Source organism: Patella vulgata, chromosome 4, assembly GCF_932274485.2.
Source record: "Patella vulgata chromosome 4, xgPatVulg1.2, whole genome shotgun sequence".
NCBI lineage: Eukaryota > Metazoa > Mollusca > Gastropoda > Patellidae > Patella > Patella vulgata.
Window position 1 is genome coordinate 38,938,582 of NC_065882.2, and position 26,255 is coordinate 38,964,836.

The 26,255-nt window shown below is 36.8% G+C and overlaps 1 protein-coding gene across 1 annotated transcript in view; it reads left to right on the forward strand.

Moving 5' to 3' along the window:
• LOC126818835 (ADP-ribosylation factor-like protein 15) overlaps nt 1-26,255 on the forward strand; it is a 51,476-nt gene that overhangs the window by 20,017 nt on the left and 5,204 nt on the right. The window contains exons 2-4 of the mRNA XM_050546471.2: nt 8,442-8,586; nt 9,095-9,154; nt 19,687-19,895. Coding sequence (XP_050402428.1) covers nt 8,442-8,586; nt 9,095-9,154; nt 19,687-19,895 — 414 coding nt within the window. The remainder of the gene's footprint in view (nt 1-8,441; nt 8,587-9,094; nt 9,155-19,686; nt 19,896-26,255) is intronic.

The following is a 26,255-nucleotide window of genomic DNA, read 5'->3' on the forward strand; positions in this document are numbered from 1 at the left end:
CCTTAGGTAATCGACTTTACCACCTGGAGCGAGTTGACGTAATCCTTTCTCAATGTTGACAATATAGGTGTCATGGTTCAGGGACTTTGTGGTCGGTGCAAACTTTAATCCCCTTGATATAATGGTAATTTCGTCATCGGTTAAGTCTCGATCACTAAGGTTGACTACTGTTTTCGTTAAGTATTCTTCTCTTGATTGTCTGGTACTATTTGAAACTGGACGCTGTGGTAATGAAGATCTGAGGTTGTTGAATTTATCCACCTGCCGCTTTCTGACAGTTCCATCCAACAGGGCATTCGAACTGATTTGTTTTTCTCTCACTGTGTCGTAATCTTTAGGAGATAGTATGGATTGGAGCTGAATACGCTGTTGTTCAGAAAGAGTGAATAAGCGGTGCTTCTCATTTCTATTGTGCTGGATCCTCTCGCGAACCAAGCATTTGCTTGCTTTGGCGAGTATTTTCGATGCAGCAGGTGAGGTGATTGGTGATTTGATAATTAGGCCCTTGGGTACTATATCGGCATCCCTGCATCGCATCAAGAAAGTAAGATTATTACATACATGTACATATTTTCCTTCTGTTCTTCGTATCTGATCAATGAGTTTGACTGCCACATCTCCATACTGATGTCTGATAAACTGTTTCAATGGCATTTAGTAATTGAACTAGAGTATACAGGTCACAATTCTATGGAATACAATTACTGCTTTTTACTGAGCGACGTTTCGACTAGGCTTCTCTAGTCATCATCAAGCTATGATAAAAAATGAAAATATGACAGGACAATATATACATGTACACCACAATGCTAAGTTAATGATGACAAACCAGGGATGTAACTTAATTACGTGTACCTAATGGTAATCTGATTTAAACGATGTAACGTCAAAGAGATCGCGATTCAAAGTAAAGGCACATATCTAGTAAAACATTCAGAAAAATATTTTTTTAATTAAGATGTAACACGAAAATACGTTTTCCGTCCGACTTTCATTGGAAGATTATATTTTTGTTCGTTTAATTGAAATATTTTAGATAAATAAAACGGAATATTTAAAATCCAATTAAAATCAATATATCGTCTTGAATAAATAATTTAACAACGTTCAAGGAATTATAAGTTAAACCGTTACATAAGCCACGCCACGTTAGAAGAAAATAGTTTACTAACGTTTACAGGCCTACCATGCTTAGGAAATAACGTGCTAACAGATGGTTCGACGTTCCTGGAACAACTAATCTGAATGTTGCAAAAGTAAACGTTACTAGAACGATATTAATTACTGTTGAGTAACGTCTCACAGTCTCAACGATGTAACGTCTAATAAAACGCGTTTGAAACATTTTTCTAAACTTTAAATGAAAATTGGGGGTGGTATTTTTATTTGTTTAGTTAAACGGTTTTAGATTAGGAAAACGTTTTAAAAACTAAGATCCAATGTAATTATTATAAATCGGAAATAATTCGGGATTATAAGTTAAATCTTATTTACATTAGAAGAAACTATCTTTAGTGCTGTAGCTTTTTGTGAAAGTTACATCTATTTCTGGTTGTTGCATTAGTAGCCGTTTGATTTGGTAGGAGACTTTGCCGTTGAAAGGAAGGAAGATTCTGACTGGGGCAGTCGGGGTTTTTGGTTTAGCTGCACTCGCCGACAGGGTCTTGTTGATGACGTTTGTCACAAACTTCCCTGGATAGCCGTTGAAATTTGTGAAGACATGTTTGAGATGATCAATTTCCTTGGAGAGGCTCTCAGAATCACATATCTTTTTCGCACGGTTCACCAGAGTTGAAATTGTGGCCGATTTGACGCTATTCGGGTGATTAGATTTGAAGTGAATGTATTGGTCGGTGTGAGTTGGTTTCCTATAGACACTGGTGCGGATCGAGTTGTTGGTTTTAGATACACAAACATCGAGGAAAGGTAGTTGGTTATCATTTTCGGTTTCCATTGTGAATTTTATACGTGGGTGTTGCCTGTTGAGGTGTTGTAACAGTGTTTCTGGATCATCTTGTTGATTGATAATAATCGAAACGTCGCTCAGTAAAAAGCAGTAATTGTATTCCATAGAATTGTGACCTGTATACTCTAGTTCAATTACTAAATGCCATTGAAACAGTTTATCACCGATGTAAAGCCAAATAAAACGAGCCTGAAACATAAATTTAATGTTTCAATGGAACGTTTGTCAATGAAACATTACAAAGACATCTAAAATAACATTAGGTCATTGTCAAATTACAGGAGAAAGATGTAAAATAAAAAATAGAACGTTTTACGAACTTTATTGGAGATTATTTTTGCTCTTTTAATTTAAACACTTTTAGATTAGGAAAACAGAACATTTTGAAAACTCGAATCCAATACAATCAATATAAAGTTACAAACAAATATATTAATAACGTTCAAAGAATCATAAGTTAAAACGCTACAAAAATTAGAAAAACATACATTAGTTTACTGACGTTAACAGGTTGTTTGACCAGTCTTGTGAAATAACCTTGAATCAGATGATTCATTTGACGTTCTTGGAACAATTAATCTGGATGTTTTTAAAGTAAACATCAATAGAACGATACTAATTAATGTTAAGTAACGCCTCACAGTAACAACGATGTGACGACAAATAAAAACGGGATTCAAACATTAATCTAATGTTTTAATACAACGTCTGTCAATGAACATAAAAAAAACATCCCAAATAACATCAGGTCATTGGTAAATTACAGGAAAACGATGTAACATGGAAATATAACGTTTTTACGAACTTTATTGATGGGTTATTGTTTTCGTTTAATTTCAACGTTTTTCGATTAGGAAACAGAACGTTTTAAAAACCAAAATCCAATATAACCAATAGTACGTTACAAACAAATATATTAATAAAGTTCAAACAATCATAAGCTAAAACGCTACAAAAGTTTCGTTAGAATAACGTGGTTTACTGACGTTTACATGTTGTTTGATCAGGCTTGGGAAATAATGTTGAATCCGGTGGTTCAGTTGACTTTCTTGGAACAACTAATCTGAACGTTTCTAATGTAAACTCCACTAGAACGATATTAATTAATGTTTTGTAACTTTTCACAGTATCAACGATATAAAGCCATAATAAAACAAGGTTGAAACATTAATCTAATGTTTTAATGCAACGTTTGCGAATTTTATTGTAAGGTTGTTTTTATTTTTGTTTCATTTCAATGTTTTTAGATTAGGAAAACAGAACGTTTTAAAAACTCAAATCCAATAATCAATATAACGTCACAAACAAATCTATTAATAACGTTCAAAGAATCATAAGCTAAAACGCTACGAAAGTTATGTTAAACGAACATAGTTTACTGACGTTTACAGGTTGTCTGACCAGGCTTAGGAAATAACGTTGAATCAGATGGTTCATTTGACGTTCTCGGAACAACTAATCCCAACGTTTCTGAAGTAAAAGTCGCTAGAACGATAATAATTAATGCTTAGTAACGCTCCACAGTATCAAGGATATAACATAAAAACGGGTTTGAAACATTGATCTAATGTTTTAATGCAACGTTTGCTAATGATTTAAGATGTAAAGAATATGTAAAATAGAAATGCAACGTTTTACGAACTTTATTGAAAGGGTTTATTTTTCGTTTAATTTTAACATTTTTAGATTAGGAAAACAGAACGTTTTAAAAACTGAAATTAATATAATGTCACAAACAAATATATTACTAACGTTCAAAGAAACATAAGTTAAAACGCTACTATAGTTACGTTAGAAGAACATAATTTACTGACGTTTACAGGGTTGTCTGACCAGGCTTGGGAGATAACGTTGATTCGGCTGCTTCAGTTGACATTCTTGGAACAACTAATCTGAACGTTTCTAAAGTAAACGTCACTAGAAAGATATTAATTAATGTTTAGTAACGTTCCACAGTATCAACGATATAACGTCATAAAACACGGGGTTGAAACATTAATCTAATGTTTTAATACAACGTTTGCTAATGAAGTGAGATGTAAAGAACATGTAAAATAGAAATACAGCGTTTTACGAACTTTATTGGAAGTGTTTATTTTTCGTTTAATTTTAACGTTTTTAGATTAGGAAAACCGAACGTTTTAAAAACTGAAATTAATATAACGTCACAAACAAATATATTACTAACCTTCAAAGAATCATATGTTAAAACGCCAATATAGTTACCTTAGAAGAACATAATTTACTGACGTTTACAGGTTGTCTGACCAGGCTTGGGAAATAACGGTGCTCAAGGTGGTTCAGTTGACGTTCTTGGAACAACTAATCTGAACGTTTCTAAAATAAACGTCACTAGAACGATATTAATTAATGTTTAGTAACGTTTCACAGTATCAACGATATAAAAAAACGGGGTTGAAACATTAATCTAATGTTTTAATGCAACGTTTGCTAATGATGTAAGATGTAAAGAACATGTAAAATAGAAATACATTTTACTAACTTTATTGGAAGGGTTGATTTTTCGTTTAATTTTAACGTTTTTAAATTAGGAAAACAGAACGTTTTAAAAACTGAAATCAATATAACGTCACAAAACAAATATATTACTAACGTTCAAAGAATCATAAGTTAAAATGCTACAATAGTTACGTTAGAAGAACATAATTTACTGACGTTTACAGGTTGTCTGACCAGGCTTGAGAAATAACGTACAGTTGACGTTCTTGGAACAACTAATCTCAATGTTTCTAATGTAAACGCCACTAGAACGATATTAATTAATGTTTTGTAACGTTTCACAGTATCAAGGATATAAAGTCATAATAAAACGAGGTTGAAACATTAATCTAATGTCTTAATGCAACGTTTGCTAATGATGTAAGATGTAAAAAAGAAGTAAAATGGAAATACGTTTTGTGAATTTTATTGTAAGGTTGTTTTCATTTTCGTTTAATTTCAACGTTTTTAAATTAGGAAAACAGAACGTTCTAAAAACTAAAATCCATTAATCAATATAACATCACAAACAAATATATTAATAACGTTCAAAGAATCATAAGCTAAAACGCTACGAAAGTTATGTTAAACGAACATAGTTGCTGACGTTTACAGGTTGTCTGACCAGGCATAGGAAATAACGCTGAATTAGATGGTTCTATTGACGTTCTCGGAACAACTAATCCCAACGTTTCTGAAGTAAAAGTCGCTATAACGATAATAATCAATGCTTAGTAATGCCTCGCAGTATCAAGGATATAACGTAAAAAAAAAAAACGGTTTTGAAACATTGATCTAATGTTTTAATGCAACGTTTGTCAATGATGTAAGATGTAAAAAAAAGATGCAAACTGGAAATACAAAATTTTACGAAATTTATTGTAAGGTTTTTATTTTGGTTTAATTTCAACGCTTTTAGATTAGGAAAACAGAACGTTTTAAAAACTGAAATCCAATATAATCAATATAACGTCACAAACAAATATATTACTAACGTTCAAAGAATCATAAATTAAAATGCTACAATAGTTACGTTAGAAGAACATAATTTACTGACGTTTACGGGTTGTCTGGCCAGGCTTGGGAAATAACGTTGATTCAGGTGATTCAGTTGACGTTCTTGGAACAGCTAATCTGAACGTTTCTAAAGTAAACGTCACTAGAACGATATTAATTAATGTTTGTACGTTTCACAGTATCAGCGATATAACGTCATAAAAAACGGAGTTGAAACATTAATCTAATGTTTTAATACAATGTTTGCCGATGAAACATTATAAAAACATTCAAAATAACGTTCGGTCATTGTTGAATGAAAGTAAAATTAAAACGTCAAAAGATAACATTCTGTCGATGTTTCTGGGACGTTTATAAAAAGTACAGTCTACCTCTGAACCCTTTTCGAACGTTTGGAGAACATGCTTAAAAAAACATCCTGAACGCAACCATATTAGAACCAATTACGAATGTTAACAAAACGTTTTGTGTTTGCTGGGATAGCACACATAACACAAATGCCACAAAACTTGATGGATAAAGGTTGGTAAAATGAAATGTTATTGATCGATTCCGCTCATATTTGATTGATGGGAAATTTGAAGTCAACGTCTAGGTCACAACGATATTCACACATTTAAGGCCAATCCTGCAGCGTTTGGCAGGAAAAGCAGTGCGTCAGAATCCGTCTTGTTATTCTAGATTAAATAGTCAACAAACAAAATGGTGTCTATCGGGTAAACGTATCTTTGGGCAGAAGCTAAAACGTTGGTAAAATGAAAAGTTATTGATCGCTTTGGCTCAAATTTGATGTGAGGTCATGGCTAGTCCCCATTAACACCCCCTGCAAATTTCAAGTCTCTACAACCACGGGAACAGGTTGATGTGCAAAAGTGCAATAGCGCCGAACACTGAGTGGTTCAGGGTTTGCGATCAGTTGAATTCTGAGGTGAACACTGAGGCTACCACAGGCTCTTAAATATTTATTCACATGACAAGCCCATAATTGATCCTCTAGACCACCAGATGGTTGTGATTTTAAACAGATTGAAACACGATCACCATTTAATAATTTAATGTAAAAGTTTGTTTTATTGTAATAGGCCAGTAGCTGACATCTAATATCCTGTCACCTTTGCTACATCAAAAAGGATATTAACACTCTAGACCATCGAATGGTTGTAATTTTAAACGGATTGAAACGAGATCACCATTTAATAATTTAATTTGAAAATTGATAATCAAGACTTTGTTTGATCGTAATAGGCCAGAAGCTGACATCGAATATCTTGCCATCTTTGCTCCATCAAAAAGGATATTAATATTTTAGTGAAAGAATGTGTTAATTGTAGCATTCTCATGCCAAAAATCAAAGTTCTTAGAGAAGTACCCTGCAGTTTTGTTAAAATCCGCTTTTAAATTACGTGCTACATATCTCTGCCCGATCAAACAAAATGGAGTGTCAACTATATCTACGTTTGTTCCTTATTATTGTCTTTTGATAAATGAGTTCCTGTGTGCAAACTGACAGTGCACATTTTACATCTATAAGAGGAGGTGAGCTGAGCTAGTGGATTAACAGCTTGCCAGGCAAATTCCTCACATTGCACAGCTAGCCATTCGATATTCGTGCATAATGGACCGTAACTTACTTGATTATGACCCCTGATTGTACAACAAAATCGTGACTTTAACTTGTTGATCCTCTAGAGGTCACAATTTTTATCCGATTTTAAAAATCGATTTTAAATGTATCATCATTGCACCCTGATGATGATTGAATTCGTATTTTGTACAAATCGGACGGTAACTGCCCATCAAAATAGCCGCTCCTTGAATGCAAATTATGTAAAAGTATGTAATAACTAGGTTGTGGACCTGCTAGAGGTCACAATTTTTGTCTGATTTTGATAAAACTTTGGATATTAGCACATATCAAACCATAACTTCCTGGATTATGAACCCTGATTGTACGCAAAATCACATTTTTAGCTTGTGGGTCCTCTAGAGGACACAATTTTTGTCAGATTTTAAAAAAACGTTTAAATATATCACTGTTTCACCATAACGAAGGTTGGATTCGAATTTCGGGAAAATTGAAACAAAACTGCTCAACAAAATTGCCGCTCCTGGTGTGCAAATTGTGTACAAGTATATAATACAAAGGTTGTGTACCCTCTAGAGGTCACAATTTTTGTCCGATTTTGATGAAACTTAAAATATATCTTTATATCCCAAAGATCTCAGTCCCTTTCAATATTCACACATTTCAGACCATAACTTCTTGAATTATGGCCCCTGATTGTACGAAAAATCAGGGTTTTTTTGGGTTCTTTTAGCGTGTTCTCTATCCATCTCTTGCAAAATGTGGGCGTATCTTGCCTGGCAACCAATGTATTTTTTCTGAGGAACTGAATCCAACAAGAACTTTGTATAATTAATGCCATTTTGTTATGGATGGGGAATAAATTCTACTCTAGACTGTGATATTATAGTGACATTGATGATATTTTGTTATAAACATTACTCATTTTTGCATAATAGTTTTTATTTGTGTTTTTATGTTCACATTTTTGTGTACACCGCATGTATGTTTATATAAAATACTGTCTATTTTTTAAAACTTTTAAGTTGTTTATAACCACCCTCTCTTCAGCAATGTCAATGTATATTACATAATGCATCTTTAATATAGCTGGAAAATCCTGCTTCTAATAACAGTATTACATAGAGAGAAGTATCAGATGGAAACAAAGTAACAGTATGAACGGCCAAACTCAAAACCTATGTGATGCTAATACTTAGTAATAGCTTTTTCATACCAAACTTCAATTTTCTTAAGGTGCGGCGAACCATTTGTCGCCTGCCTAACATTGTGGGTTTTCTCTGTGTTTTCAGGTTTCCTCCAACCAGATTACCAGACGTAACATATCTCTGTGCGAATGTTTGGTTCGCTAAATATATATGTTGGATATTTCAGTGCTTTAGAAGAATGTGCTGTAGAGGTCCGACCACTGTTAAACCAAACTTTACTGTACTCTGTCTTGGTTTAACAAAAGCTGGGAAAAGTTCACTACTGGCTCTACTAAGTGGAGATGATTTTCATAAAATAGAACCAACAATAGGTAACATTTTTAGAATATACACATGTAAATAAGCTTCTAATTTACATGTATTTAAAAGAATATTGCCAGATATTACAGCTGTGCTATTTACCATAAAAACAAAAAACTGATGTTAGCTCCTAATGCTCGAAATATAGCATTCAAAACCAAGTTTTTCATAGCCTATTGCCCAACATTGATAACTAACTATGACAAAAATAAATATAGCCGTTACTATCAAGATGTCTATTTAATTTCAAACCTGGTATTCAAATTTATTGTCAAGAGTGTACCAAATAAATCTTTTGTTGATAACTTTTAAAAAATTAATATTTGGAAGCCAATTGGGAATACTTTATTTCAGTACACATACACTTTGATTTGCACTCTGTAAATATTGGTCAGTTGTCTATCTTTATATTTGATGGGCTTTATCGTAGAGTATCTAACATGATACTGTGTTTAGGTTGATGATACAGTAATATTAACAGGAAATTGTTTAATCATAAGATTGTAATTTATGTTGTAGGGTTCAGTATAAAAGCTCTGCTGTTTGAAGATTGTATACTTGATGTAAAGGAACTTGGAGGTATGTAAATTTGCGAGGGAAACATAACGTGCGGTTTGTAGAAAGGGAACACCCATATAAACAAGTCTTTGTCCAGTGAAGTTTAATATCAAACTGACTGCCTTGTACATAGATACAAATGAATGAAATGGGATTTAACGTCCTACTGTTTTGCTCCTATACTGGGCTATTGAAGACGGGCATACGCCATACAGTGTGCAATGAGGGAAATTTTGCCCGGGCAGCGGCACTATCGCCTACTCTTATATCGAATTCCAACTACCAAGGGATCTTTTACGTGCATTCCAATATATACACGGGACCTCGCTTTTTCGTCTCATCCAAAGGACTAGACAGCTGTCCTTGTCAGGCCCTCTGTTCTGCACCACTGACAAGGGGAAACCACCTTGGAAAATCCAGATGAACTTTCTCGGCCAATGCAGGGATCGAACACCCGACCTCCAGGCTAGCGAGCCAGCGTCTTAACCACCTAGCCACCGTGGCTCCCACATAGACACAATGTTACAAACAATAAGACTGAAGTTCTGAACAATGTTCACCCAAACTAAGTTCACACAATTCAGTAGACTGATTACTATCTAAGGTATATCATGTACCCCCCGGATTTTGTATGATTTTGAACATTAAAAATCATATTTAAAAAACGTAAAGTATTGTTCACTTCACAACATGTCCTTATTTCTTGCATTTTCTAATTTAAGATCACCATTTGTATATGTCACTAAATTGTCCATATTAAATGCCACACGTAATCTGTTGAATGTGATTATTTCGCCATTATCTCTACATTCTTTTGTTAAAATATCAGCCACCATATTTTTATCACCATCTAACCAACTAAATGATTCAACAGAAACATCAATGAGCTTCTGTTTCAAACCTCTAATACTGTTTCTCAATAACTTCCTCTCTACTTGTCTGCTACTAACTATCGAGTCGAGTGTTGGCTTGGAATCTGTATAAATATTTTAACAGAAATATCACCATTTACATGACAAAACAACAACTGTTCTAAATGATCTGCTAAATATTTGGAATCATCAACCAATTTTACCATACTTCTAGTCTCAGCAAATTTAGCAGAATGACACGCCTTTGGAATGGTTTTACTCTTCCAATATAATGGTAATACAGCATGGTTCTTCTTATTACCTAATAAGATAATACTGCCACTGATTGAATTATCATCACTTTTATAAGATGCATCACCAATACCAAATACTTTCAAATCTTCTTTTCTACCAATTCTTGTAAACTTCACTGTACTTTCTTTACTCTTTATTCTCTTAACTACATGATTTATTTTCTTCAAATCTCCAATGGTTGCGGAATTATTTTTCTTAGCCATTAATAATGCAGTAATTGCTAAATCAGGTCTTGTGTTTTCAGCAAGCCAATTTATTTTCTCCCTGAAGTAATTTCTTCAAGACTATCAGCATAAGCTTGCATAGATAAAGTTATTCCACATTGACCTTTCTTTACATCAATTCCGGTAAATATATATACATTATCTTCAATTTTGGATATAGTTAAATTTTGTTTTTTCTTCTTGGTTGTTTCAGTTATAAAATCTGTCGTTCCAGCTATTGAAAAAATCATCTACATGTGTCAAGATCATTCCAATCAACTTTCCACCTTCATGCTTGTAATAAAATGCTTCATCTCCACTGTTTTCATTCCACTTTCCTCTAAAAAAAAATTATTTTTATTTTTTTTTTAAAACTAGTTTATTGACCGTAATTAGTAATATAATACAGTAATATACATTAACATACAAGTTCATAAGAAAGATGTAGACACATTTAACACTACAATCAGTTCATGATGTTTGTAAACTTAACAATCTCAACAGTTCGCGAAGAATCAGTGACGCAAAAGGAATTTCCACTTTTCTAAATTGTCCTTGTCTACTTGTGAGTCTATCTTTGCGTTTGGATGTAGAAAAGCGATGTACTTTTCTTTAGTTGGTTGATTGGATGCAAGTTTTGTCTTATAAATATAATATTTGGTTAATGTTATTGCATGGTTAACAAAGGAAACCTCAGACTGGTTTGTGAAATTTCCGATGTCTTCGTGCACATTATAGTATCCAAAATGGATGACAGGAGACATCAGGTTACAATGGATACCGTTTTTTTTTTTGCAATATTTCATTCAGTGAAGCCCATAGATTCTGGGAGTATTGACAGTAGAAACAAATGGTCGATCGTTTCAATATTTGATTGACAAAAGTCACATAAGGTTGAGGAAACCTTTCCTATTTTAAAAAGTTTAAAGTTGGTGTAGATTATTTTGTGAATATATTTGAATTGAAATATTCTAGTTTTTATGTCTGTACTTGTGTTATTGATTAAATTAAATATTGACTCGATTTCAAGTTCGTTGATTGTTTTACCAAGTTCCTCTTCCCATTTAGTAATGGCGCTTGAAATAATTGTATCGAAGTGAATTCTTGTTTTGTAAATGTTTTTTTTTGGGGGGGTTTTAAGTTTTGTGTTTTTATGCCATAATAGGACATTAAATTTGTCATAATATTATCATTTAGTATATGTATAGTTTTGTGGTCGCTTATAGGGTTATAGTCATCGTACAATTTTTTCACATTGTCTTTTGATAAATTTAAAGAATGGTCTTGCGCTTGGCACAATGTGTTTGTTAATTTTTTATAAGATTGAAATATAAATAGTTCATTGGATGTATAAGGTTTGGGTAAAGGTTTAAATGTATCAGAAACAAAGTATATGTTTTTATGAAATAATTCCATCGTTTTATATTTTGTAATATTCAGATTTTTGTTCATATATATATAATATCTGTTCAGTTATTTCTAATTCGTCTAAATTCACGTTATAAATTTTATGCCAATTTGTGAATAATTGTTATCAACCGATCTGTATGAAATTTATATGCATCATTTAAATTAGTAAAACAAAGAATCCTATTGAATTTCAGCAATTTCCGTTAATTACGCCGTGGGTTATGGCCCTTGTTTCACTTTGTTGTACCTTGTGAATGCTCTAACGACAAAAGTTAGTATCCGATCTGTATGAAATTTATATGCATCGTTTAAATTAGTAAAACGAACAAGTTTTTTGAGTTTCAGCAAATTTCCGTTAATTACATCTAGAGTTATGGCCCTTGTTTCACTTTGTTGAATCTTGTGAACGCCCGAGCGACAAGTTACCACCCAATCTGTATGAAATTCATATGCATCATTTAAATTAGTGAAATGAAGAAGCCTATTGAATGTCAGTAATTACTTCTAGAGTTATGGCCCTTGTTTTACTTTGTTCAACCATGTGAATGTTCGAACGACAAAAGTTATCATCTGATCTGTATGAAATTTATATGCATTATTTGAATTAGTAAAACGAAAAAGCCTGTCGAATTTCAACAATTTCTGCAGATTACTTCCAATGTTACGGCCCTTGTTTTAGTTTATAGAACCTTGTGAACCCTCAAACGACAAAAATTATAATGTCATCTGTTTGAAATTGTCTATTAAATGCCCCTAATTACCTACAAAAGAATAAATATGCGACAACCCTTGTCGACCGCACGGACGATTTAGCTGCTGTGGGCGTATGTTTTGTTGCCTGGCAACCTATCTTTCCAATGTGCCGTCTATTACAGCCTGAACAAACAATCACATAGATGACATAACTGGTTTTACAGTTCAAGGGTTGTTTAATATAGTCAGATTAGGTTTGTTACATAATTCCCATCCGTCGGCTTTTCGGGTAGAAATCGTGGAATAAGGTTTTGATGTTTAATGATAAAAAACCAATGTTGACATTTTTTCTGAGTAGGTCTTCATAGTATGGGAGTCCATTATTTGAGGGTAGCCATTTTGCGATAATATTCAACTTTTTTTTATTTTTATACGCCCACATTGAAATGTGGTCGTATATTGTTGTCGCCCCCGTCCGTCCGTCGGTCCGGCGTCCACAATTGCTTGTGGACACTCTAGAGGCTAAAGTTAATATCCGATTGACTTTAAATTTATACACAGTGTTAAAGGTCATGAGACGAAGAATCCTATTGATTTTCAGCAATTTCCGATAATTACTGCCATAGTTATGGCCCTTGATCACTTTGAAAAATCTTGTGGACGCTCTAGAGGCTAAAGTTAATATCCGATTGACTTTAAATTTATACACAGTGTTTAAGGTCATGAGACGAAGAACCCTATTGATTTTCAATGAATCTTTATGACTTGAAACAGCTAAATCCATGATGTTAAAAGTTTCGTATACTAAACGTTAGCATGGAAAAGAACTTTATAAAAACCAAACAAATTCTAATGGTTTTCTGATAATTACTTAATGAGTTGTTACTCTTAATCAGATTTGAATGTATTATAAATGTTTCATTACCGAAAAAAGTAAAAATATGCGACAACTCTTGTTGACTGCCCGGACGATATAGCTGCTGTGGGCGTATGTTTCGTTGCCTGGCAACCTATCTTTACCTTATTTATAATGTTATTGACATATCAACTGCGATTTGGCAATGCATTAATATTGGCAGGGGTCGTGACAATATTTCAGATTTTTTCGATCACTTTATGAAGATATTTCCCAGATGGCGGCCAATTTTGGCGATAAAATCGGACGATGTGCTTATTTCGATTAAGTAGTAGTGTTAGGTGTCAATAAACATGTTTTCAGGGGCACAGATTCAATTTCTGCCAGTTACAGATGTGTAAAAATGATCACATGTAGACCTATTTTGCATATTTCCAATATGGCGGCCATATTTTGGCAGTAAAATGGGACGATATGCTGATATTAAGTGGTCGTCTTTGGTGTCAATATATATCTTTACTGGGGCACAGATTCCATTTCTCCCAGTTAACAACCGTGTAAAATGATCACACGTTCATCTATTTTGCATATTTGCAAGATGGTGGCCATTTTTGGCAGGAAAATGGGGCGGTGTTCTGATATTGATTAAGTAGTCGTCTTTGGTGTAAACATATCTGTTTTCGGGACGCAGATTCCATTTCTGTCGTTTACAACTGAGTAATATGATAACATGTTCACATATTTAGCATATTTCTAATATGGCTGCCATTTGTGGCGGGAAAATGGGACGATGTGCTGATTTTGATTAAGTAGTAGTGTTTTGTGTCAATATGTTTTCTGGGCGCAGATTTGATTTCTGCCATTAACAGCTGCGTGAAATGATGGTATTGTCACTCATTCCGCATATTTCCAAGATGTCTGCCGTTTGTGGCAGGGCGTTTTCTAAACACATTACTGAAACGGTTTCTTAATCAATTCTGCTATGTATAAGCTTGTAGCATGTTCCTGGAAGCCATTGTTGTGTTTTACCCATTAGGAATATTATCCAACGATGAAAATTCCTCATCCGAGTTGACCACTGAGCTAATACCGATTTTCCAGGAAAAGGGTGCATTTACTTGGTCGATCAGTCTAATTTTAAGACTTGGTGGCCCCATCAAGACTTTCAGTTTATGTTGTCTGTCAGTTATAGATGCAAAATTAACGATGGTTAAAACTGTGAGACTTACAACTTTTGAAAAGGTAATTAATAAATTAATTAAAAAGTAGAACAGAAATGTATGATATTAAACATAAAGCAATATACAAAGAAATAAAAACAAGGACTGCAAATGAAATACTAACACTTGCTTTAAAAAAAACTTTGTAGCATAGATTATATTATCAACTGACATAAAGCTGCGTGTGGAAGGAGTTGTCCAAAGGAAAGCTGTTGCAAACAAAATATATCACCAATTAAACGACGACGTGACCCGTCATCTATGACATCACTGCCATCAACATTGAAAGAACTGGTAAAAGTCGCCGGCCACGTCGTTGTGTAAGTGGTGGCATACTTTATGTTTCCAACGCAACAGCATCCTGATAACATAATCTACGTATGTCATGAGGGCTTCTTAGCAAGTATTTCATTTACAGTCACGTCCCCACCACCTTCAACCACGTTGCCGCCAGGCTGGAACGAAGCTTCTAGCCACATGTTTGCTACGCTATTACGAACTTTTTGTATATATAGGGAAGTCTAGCTTCCTAAGAGGAAACATCAAGGAACTAAGAAATGTTCTTGATTGCTTGACGTGGTTGTTCTCTGCGTTCAAAGTGAATGAGGATGGAGTAAGCATGGCGCAATCACTATAGACGCAGCGAAAAGGCGTCTTATGCCTGGTAGCCACGTCACGGGAGTGTGTTGAGAACGTATCCCAGTCTGATTGCTGGTGGGAACACGGTGCGCGTATCGAGAGCTTGGCCATTAGCGTATTAAGATCTTGAGCGCAATGGGCGTAGAAAGCGCTTGGTGTAGTCGTGGCAGGAGCATGATGGGCGCGTGTCAATCTGACGCAGGCCCCACGCTGCCGTTCCGCTCTCTTCATGCCAGGAGACCAAGTGAGTAGCCTTTTCTTTCCCAGGAAAATCGATTTCAGCTCAGTGGTCATCTCGGATCAGTAATTTCCATCGTTGGATAATGTACCAAATCGGTCCGACACGGTACCGGCTTTCAGGAATGTGCTACAAGCTAATAGCCTACGTAGCAGAATTGGACGCAGAAACGTGTAAGTAACAACGAAAAGTAAATATATGATAATAATACGTTTAGAAAACGTTCTGCCGACTTGAAAATATGCTGAATTGATCATTTTACGCAGAAATCGAATCTGCGCCACCGAAAACATATATATTGACACCAAAGACAATCAGCTAAATATGTGAACATGTGATCATTTTACAAAGTTGTAAATGTCAGAAATGAATTCTGCGCCCCCGTAAACATATATATTGACACCAATTCCCGCCAAAAATTGCTGCCATCTTGGAAATATGCTAAGTATGTGAACATGTGATCAATTTACAAGGTTATAAATGTCAGAAATGGAATCTATGACTCCGAAAACAAATATATTGACACCAAACACTACTACTTAATCAAAATTTTCACACCGTCTCATTTTTCCGCCAAAAATGGCAGCCATCTTGAAAATATGATTATTTGGTCTTGACTTTTAACATACTGTATGCAAATGTTGAAAATGAAGAACTCTTTATTTATTTTTTTTATATTTTTTTGCTAATTACATATTTGTGTACATTAATGAGGACTAAGAAGGGATGAAAAGCATTGGTCTTTGTTTCTGGTTGTCATCTTTGGGCTTCATTTTATACACCCCTTTTGAACATTAACATGTAAATTAAACAGTAGACTGACTGTGCCTCAACACAATAATGTATTTCAATCTTACTTCATTAACATATAATTGAAGTTCTAACCATTAAAGAGTAAGATTATAATCAATATCACAATCCAAGTACTCAACATCCTACATGTAGTTTTATATGGCAACGTGAAGTTGGCACGTTATTCGGGATTCGTGAATCCCGAATACTGTGCTGGCTCGTTATTCGGGATTCGCCAATAACGAATAACGAGCCAGCACGTTATTCGGGATTCGCCACTAAAAGAGAACGATCTATCTTGCATCAGATCTTTTCCTCGTTGGGTGACCGATTAGCACGGAGACAACCGTTTCTACAGCGCGTAGGGTGCTGACTGGTTTGTTAGAGTGCACAGGGCAGTCATCTCAAGCAATCACCTGTTTTATTGCCGAATCCCGAATAACGTGCTGGCTCGTTATTCGGGATTTGCGAATAACGAGCCAGCACATTATTCGGGATTCGCTGCTAAAAAATAACGATCTATCTTGTATCTGACCATTTCCACGTTGGGTGACCGATTAGCACGGAAACGACCGTTTCTCAAGCGAGTAAGGTGCTGACTGGTTTGTTAGAGTGCACGGGGCAGTCATCTCCAGCAATCACCTGTTTTATTGAAGAATCCTGAATAGCGTGCTGGCTCGTTATTCGTGATTCGCGAATAAGGAATAATGAACCAGCACGTTATTCGGGATTCGGGATTCGCCACTAAAACATAACGATCTATCTTGTATCCGACCATTTCCACGTTGGGTGACCGATTAGCACGGAGACGACCGTTTCTCAAGCGAGTAGGGTGCTGACTGGTTTGTTAGAGTGCACGGGGCAGTCATCTCCAACAATCACCTGTTTTATTGAAGAATCCTGAATAACGTGCTGGCTCGTTATTCGTGATTCGCGAATAACGAATAACGAGCCAGCATGTTATTCGGGATTCGGGATTCGCCACTAAAACAGGCCGACCTACGTTGCATTCCACCATTTCCTCGCTACCCCCGACCGTAGGGGTAAGTGAACGTTGGGTGACCGACTAACAAGGAGACGACCGTTTTTCAAGCGAGTAGGGTGCTGACTGGTTTGTTAGAGTGCACGGGGCAGTCATCTCCAGCAATCACCTGTTTTATTGAAGAATCCCGAATCCCAAATAACGTGCTGGCTTCAGCAATAAAACAGATGATTGCTGGAGAGGACTGCTCCGTACACTCTAACAAACCAGTTAGCACCCTACTTGCATAACAAACGGTCGTCTCCGTGCTAGTTGGCCGCGCAACGTTCACTTATCCCTACGGCCGGAGGTAGTGAGGAAATGGTCGGGTAGAAGGTAGGCCAGTCTGTTTTACTATCGAATCCCGAATAACGTGTTGGCTCGTTATTCGGGATTCGACAATAAAACAGGTGAGTGCAGGAGAGGACTGCCCAGTACACATCGACAAACCAGTCAACACCTTATTCCCTCAACAAACGGTCATCTCCTTATTCGGGATTTGGCATTCTTCAATAAAACAGGTGATTGCTGGAGATGACTGCCCCGTGCACTCTAACCAACCAGTCAGCACCCTACTCGCTTGAGAAACGGTCGTCTCGGTGCTAACAGTTAGCAACATACTCGCATAACAAACGGTCGTCTCCGTGCTAGTTGGCCGCGCAACGTTCACTTAACCCTACGCTCGGAGGTAGCGAGGAAATGGTCGGGTAATAGGTAGGCCAGTCTGTTTTGCTATCGAATCCCGAATACGGTGCCACTAAAACGTTGCATCCGACCATTTCATCGCTACCCCCGACCGTAGGGGTAAGTGAACGTTGGGTGACCGACTAACAAGGAGACGACCGTTTGTTGAGCGAAAAAGGTGTTGACTGGTTTGTTGATGTGCACTTTGCAGTCATCTCCTGCACTCACCTGTTTTATTGTCGAATCCCGAATAACGAGTCAGCACCTTATTCGGGATTCGATAGTAAAACAGACTGGCCTACCTACCACCCGACCATTTCCTCGCTACCTCCGAGCGTAGGGATAAGTGAACGTTGCGTGGCCAACTATCACGGAGACGACCGTTTGTTATGCGAGTAGGGTGCTAACTGTTTTGTTAGAGTGTAGGGAGTAGTCCTCTCCAGCAGTCATCTGTTTTATTGCTGAATCCCGAATCCCAAATAACTTGCTGGCTCGTTATTCGGGATTCGCCAATAAGGAATAACGAGCCAGCACGTTATTCGGGATCCGGGATTCGCCACGATAAGAGAACGATCTATCATGCATCCTACTATTTCCTCGTTGGGTGGCTGATTAGCGCGGAGACGATCGTTTCTAAAGTGCGTAGGGTGCCGACTGGTTTGTTAGAGTGCACGGGGCAGTCACCTCGAGCAATCACCTGTTTTATTGCCGAATCCTGAATCTCGAATATTGCACTCTAACAAACCAGTCAGCACACTACTCGCTTGAGAAACGGTCGTCTCCGTGCTAATCGGTCACCTAACGTGGAAATGGTCGGATACAAGATAGATCGTTATGTTTTAGTGGTGAATCCCGAATAACGTGCTGGCTCGTTATTCGTTATTGGCGAATCCCAAGTAAGGAGCCAGCACGTTATTCGGGATTCAGCAGTAAAACAGATGACTGTTGGAGAGGACTGCTCCGTACACTCTAACAAACCAGTTAGCACCCTACTCGCATAACAAACGGTCGTCTCCGTGCTAGTTGACTGCGCAACGTTCACTTATCCCTACGGTCGGAGGTAGCAAGGAAATGGTCGGGTGGTAGGTAGGACAGTCTGTTATACTATCGAATCCTGAATAAGGTGCTGGCTCGTTATTCGGGATTCGACAATAAAACATGTGAGTGCAGGAGAGGACTGCCCAGTGCACATCAACAAACCAGTCAACACCTTGTTCGCTCAACAAATGGTCGTCTCCTTGTTAGTCGGTCACCTAACGTTCGCTTACCCCTACGGTCGGGGGTAGCGAGGAAATGGTCGGATGCAACGTAGGTCGGTCTGTTTTAGTGGCGAATCCCGAATAACGTGCTGGCTCGTTATTCGTTATTGGCGAATCACGAATAACGAGCCAGCACGTTATTCAAGATTCGGCAATAAAACAGGTGATTGCTGGAGATGACTGCCCCGTGCACTCTAACAAATCAGTCAGCACCCTACGCGCTTTAGAAACAGTCGTGTCCGTGCTAATCGGTCACCCAACTAGGAAATGGTCGGATGCAAGATAGATCGTTCTCTTTTAGTGGCGAATCCCGAATAACGTGCCAACTTCACGTTGCCGTTTTATATATATATTATATTAAATATATTATAGGTGGAGAAAATGTTCGTCTATATTGGGATAGATACTATGAAGGTACTCACGGTGTTGTATTTGTTTTAAATGGAACTGGTACTGATGAAGAATTAGAAATAGTTAAAACAGAGTTTCTTAAAGCATTAAATCATCCACAATTGGCTTATCATCCATTGTTAGTTCTAGTCAATTACCAAGATTTACCTGGAGCATGTAGTACAGATGAGGTTTGTTACTTACCATTCCACGAGAAAACCATGCAGAAGGTTCGAAGATGGGGTCGGCCGATTGAGTTGATATTTACAGGGTTTGGTCGACCCATCGAGCCTACCCCCCATCCAAAATCGCCGATTTTAGAAATCAACCGTTTCTGAGATACAGCCCGATTCCGTTTTTCGGCTGATTTTTTTCATTTTCCGGTCAAATTTCGACCATTTTTGTAGCATTGCTATAGCTGTTTAGCGGCCAATGGCGAACTAAGTTTTGGTTGGTGATTATAGTCCGGGTCTCACCTACCATATTATAATGGTCACCCAGTGCAACCTCTATTTCCGTAGGTGTCATGACCGCAGGCACCTGAATTATACCCTTTCTTTAAATTGCCATAACTCCACTGGAGCAGGGTTTGCGACAAAAATGAAAATCGTTTTATCTGCAGCTTGACCTGTTCTAACAACATAAAAAATAAAATCGTTGTCAACTAACCTTCAACAGTATGAAAATTGGTGTCGAAATTTACGAAATTTATCACTTTTCGCGTCGAATTTCGGTTTCTTAAGGGTTGGGATTTCGTCCGTACATTCCAGACATGCCCTACGCTATTTTCCAAATGTCCGGTCAGGAATATGCCAAATCGGACATCAAGATATGATGAATAGTGTATAACTACCACTCATCCCGATTATAGTTGATAAGTTATAGGTAATTAAGTGATCAGCGTATTTATCGTATTATACCGTCTATACCCCTACCTTGATTACCTGCTTAATCTGCCTTGCGTGTCTGACTTATTACTTTGTCGGGAAATTCATCAATCTAATCTTGAACATAAGTCATTGCTTCTCTTTTGTCGGACTATTTATCAATCCAATAATAGTGAGTATCAACCTTATCTACGTGATTACCTTGGTGGTTTTTCTATTGCCGGACAATTTAGTCTCATTGATATCAACCGACAGCACGTATAAACTAGTCCTTGGTGTCACATATTATCCTAATAGTATATAACACCCCGAATGAGTGGATGTCTATTGTTAGCTATTAAACCTTCAACTTATTTTCCGTAATGAAACTACTTCTTTTAAGACGCCCTATATAAATTCCCATCTACAATGGCATTTTCCCGTAATCTCGATTATCGCACGAAAATCGCTGCTTACTTCGAAACTACTGTATGTGTTATATGTTAACGGTCACGTACGCCATACGCTGAAGTTATGTATGCATTTTAGAAGTGATTTAACTATCAATGTAATTTTATATATATTATTTTACGAAAATGATTTGACATCACCACAAGTAATTCTCATTTCTGACGCCTTTCTTTCATTTGCTGCCGTATAAACGAAGACTCGTAATTTTGGAGGAATATTACTGGCGTGAATTTGATTGAAGCAGGCACGGATCGGCAAATTTCATTCTATTGTATTACGAAAACACATATTTTTTTAGGAATATTACTGACATAAATTTGAATACCACACGGGAATTAAATATGAATAAGCTGTTGTCATGCAAGATAAAACTACATTTTGCAAGAGATGCATAGAGAACAAACTAAATAAAAAGCAATTTTTCGCGTACAATCAGGGGCCATCATCCAGTATGTTACAGTCCGACATGCGACAATACCAAAAGGAACCAAGATCGTTGGTATATAAAAGTATACATAAAATCCGATTTTGTTGAAACTTGAAAGGTAAGTTTATAACCCAAAGATCTCAGTTCCTTTCGATATTCGCGCATAACTTCCTGAATTATGGCCCCTGATTGTACGAAAAATCGTGTTTTTAGCTTGTGGACCCTATAGAGGTCATAATTTTTATCCGATTTAAAAAATCGTATTATTATATCACCGTTATACCCTAAGGACACCTGAGTTCAAATTTCGTGAAAATCGGCCAAAAACTGACAGACAAAATGGCCGCCCTTCGTTCTCAAATAGCGTAAAAATATGGTATATCAAGGCTGTGGACCCTATAGAGGTCACAATTTTTATCCGATTTTGTTGAAACTTGAAATGTAAGTTTATAACCCAAAGATCTTGGTTCTTTTCGATATTCGCACATATCGGACAGTAACTTCCTGAAGTATGGCCCCCGATTATACGAAAAATCGCCTTTTTAGCTTGTGGACCCTATAGAGGTCATAATTTTTATCCGATTTAAGAAAAAAAACGTATTATTATATCACCGTTACACCCTAAGGACGGCTAAGTTCGAATTTCGTGAAAATCGGCCCAAAATTGACAGACAAAATGGCCGCCCTTCGTTCTCAAACAGCGTAAAAATATGGTATATCAAGGTTGTGGACCCTATAGAGGTCACAATTTTAATCCTATTTTGATGAAACTTGAAATGTAAGTTTATAACCAAAAGATCTTGGTTCCTTTCAATAATCGCGCATATCGGGACGTAACTTCCTGAATTATGGCCCCTGATTGTACGAAAAATCTCGTTTTTAGCTTGTGGACCCTATAGAGGTCATAATTTTTATCCGATTTAAAAAAAAACGTATTATTATATCTCCGTTACACCCTAAAGACAACTGAGTTCGAATTTCGTGAAAATCGGCCCAAAACTGACAGACAAAATGGCCGCCCCTCGTACTCAAATAATAATAATAATAATAATAATGGATTTGTATAGCGACTCGTATCCAAAAAGTTTGCTCACTGGCGCTGAGTTAGTCCGTCACATTTACGACAGTTTCCCATCATCTGCACTGAATAGTTGTGTTTTTAGAAATGATTTGAATATACACAATGATTTCGCATCCTTCTTAATATGTGATGGCAGCCTGTTCCACAGTTTAGGAGCAGCAACAGAAAAGCTTCTGCCTCCACATTTCACATAATTTGATCTCGGAATTTCTAATTGAATTTTGTTTGAAGAACGGGTTTCCCTTTGTGATGATTTAATGTGAAGTAGATCCTGGAGGTAGGTAGGAGAGGTGGTGTTTGGCTGTAAACATTTGTAAGTTATTAATAGTATTTTGTAATTAATACGTTGATAGACAGGAAGCCAGTGTAAATCTTTTAGTGCTGGTGTGATGTGCTCATATGGTAAGTTCTGGTTATAATACAGGCAGCAGTATTTTGAATTTTTTGAAGACATTGTAAAGATGATGCAGGGATGCCAAACAGTAACGAATTGCAGTAGTCCAGGCGAGGTATGATCAGAGCATTTACAATGGTTTTAGTTGTATCTGTATCTAGGTATTTACGAATTCTGTTTATCCTGTAGAGATGATAGAAGGAAGATTTGCAGATTGACGAAATATGTTGTTTCATGTCCATAGTGTTGTTGAAAATAACACCAAGGTTTCTAGCGGATTCTGAAGATGTAATAATATCGTTTCCAACAATAAGAGTGTTGTTTTGTAGTGATGACAGCATTTTCTTTGAACCAAGAGTCAAATATTCAGTTTTGTCTGTATTTGATTTTAAAATTTGTTCACACATCCATTCACTTATCTTTGATATACACTTTTCAAGGGTGAGTTGCTTATTCTGAATGACACATGGAGGTCCTGCGACATACAATTGGGTATCATCAGCAAATAAATGAAAATCGGTGTCAAACTGCCTAATAATGTCTCCTAGTGGACTAATGTAGATCGAAAACAAGAGCGGACCAAGAACCGAGCTCTGGGGACACCATATCGCAGACGGCTTGGCTTAGATTTACTGTTTTGTACACATACTATTTGACTTCGGTCCGATAGATATGAATGTATCAGGTTTACAGAAGGATGCAGAAGGATGCGGTGGTCTATCGTGTTGAACGCGTAAATAGCGTAAAAATATTGTATATCAAGGTTGTGGACACTATAGAGGTCACAATTTTTATCCGATTTTGTTGAAACTTGAAATGTAAGTTTATAAACCAAAGATCTCGGATCCTCTCGATATTTGCGCATATCGAATTGTAATTTCCTGAATTATGGCCCTTGATTGTAGGAAAAATCACTTTCGAAAATGTGGGCGTATCCTGTCTGGCAGCCGCTGGTTTAAAATCGGATAAAAATTGTGACATCTTCAAGCAAAAAATGCGAATTTTCGTATTTGCGTACGAGGAGCGGCCATTTTGTCCGGCAGTTTCACGAAATTCGAACTCCGCCATCATTAGCGTGTACGGGTGATATATTAAAACGTTTTTAAAAATCAAACAAAAGTATATAAGTGACCTCTAGAGGAGCTACAAGCTAAAAACGTGACTTTTTGTACAACCATGGACCATAATCCAGGAAGATAAGATCCGATATGCCAGAATATCGAAAGAAATTGAGATCTTTGGGTTATAAACATACCTTTTAATTTTCATGAAAATCAGATAAAAATTGTGACCTCCAGTGTCCACAGGCTAAAACTTGATTTCTCGTAAAATCAGGGGCCATAGTCCATGAAGTTATCAAGAGGAACCGAGATCTTAGGGACATAAACCTATATTTCAAGTTTTGTTGAAAGTGGATAAAAATTGTGACCTGTACAGTGTCCATTAACAAATTGTGGACGGGCGGACTGACAGGGGCGACGACAATATACGTCCACACGAAAATGCGGATGGATGGACAAACATGGGCGACGACAATATACTTCCACCCGAGAGGTTCCTATTTTTATTACGTGCGGATTTTAATATTTTGTTGACATTTTATAAAGAAGAAAACAATGTTTTGACATCACAAACTATTCTTATTCCGGAAGTTCTGCATTCATTTGCTGTCGTATAAACTAAGACACGGAATTTTGAAGGAATGTTACTGTTGTAAATTTGAAGCGGAAGCAGGATCGGCAAGGCTTCATTAAATCAATGTATTACGAAAATACGTAATTTTGTACGAATATTATAACATAAATTTGAATACCATACGGGAATTAAATAGAATGCATAGAATGAAATGGGGTTTAACGTCCTACTTTTCTGCTCCGACTGGGATAATGAAGACGAGGGAATTATATATCAAAAATATCGAGGTGCACCAATTTGTATTACGTACGGGATTTGAATATTTTGTTGACACGTGATTTTTAATTGTGGTATGAATCCGTCTGCTTAAATGTCTGCTTAAATAACGATAAGAATTTTGCCCCTTTATTTTCGGTAAAATGTCCGACAAGAAAATTTTTGAAATCCCAATTTATTTTTCAATATTGTCGAATGCGATATGGTTTGTCGATTGAGCAACGTGTGAACTTCAAATTGTATCCCTGGTGACCCCGCGATTGAAGGTCAATGTCAAATAGGCGATTTTCATGGAAATTGGGCCTGTTTTGCATAATTGTCGACGTCCATCATTTGAATTGAACTTTCTCATTTTCCATAGAAATAAAATGTTAACAAGCCAACAGTGAGGCTGATGTCCCCCGCCGAAATCCCAAAATAAATAGATGACTCATATTTATTAATCGCACATTTATTTTTTTTTCAAAAGTATCGAGCAATCAAACTATACACTAAGTTTCAGCACTCTCTATCAGATAGAATCAAAGTTATCTTGTCCCAAAGCATCGACCAATGTAAATCATTGAACATCAGCCATGACATGACATCAGACAATATTCATTATCGAACTAAGTCAAGGTATTGATATACTGAGCGCCATGGAAAACGCATCACTTATTTTCCCAAATATTTTATTACTAGGTGGTTTTGTATGTATAATATTATGCAATACTATGAACTATTGTTTCCCACAATGCTCTCAAACGCAAAAAAAAAAAAATCGGCCTGTGTGCACAAAAAAATTGCACGAGATGCACATGAAAAACCCAATATTCACGTGCAGCATTGTGTGTGAGCCCTTTAAAAACATGATTTTAACTTAATGTGCAGTACATGAACTGTGAAACGTCAATCTGTCGTTATTTGTTGTTGGACGTGTGAAGGAATCGAGCTAGAGATGCCGCGACTTACTGAAAATCAACGGAATGAAGCCATGGGAATGTCCAGGGCTGGCATGTCTACACGTGCTATTGCCAGATACTTCAATTGTCATCAGTCCACTATTGTAAGGTTGTTGGAACGTGTTCGAGTTACTGGATCAACACGTGACCCTCAACGTCCTGGTCCACAACGCGTTACAACCCAGGCTCAAGACCGCTACATCCGGCTCACTCATCTACATGACAGATTCCGCCCAGCGACTCGAACAGGTGCAGCAGTCGTCGGAAGACAAGGACCAGTAAGTGCCAACACCGTAAGACATCGTCTTACCTTATGTTGGAGGTATCCTCAGGGATCATCACCGTCAGTGGCGTTTGATATGGGCTCAAGGACACCAGACATGGTGAAGAGTAGACTGGCAAAGTGTGCTCTTCAGTGATGAGAGTCGCTTTCATCTTTATCACGCTGATGGCCGTCAAC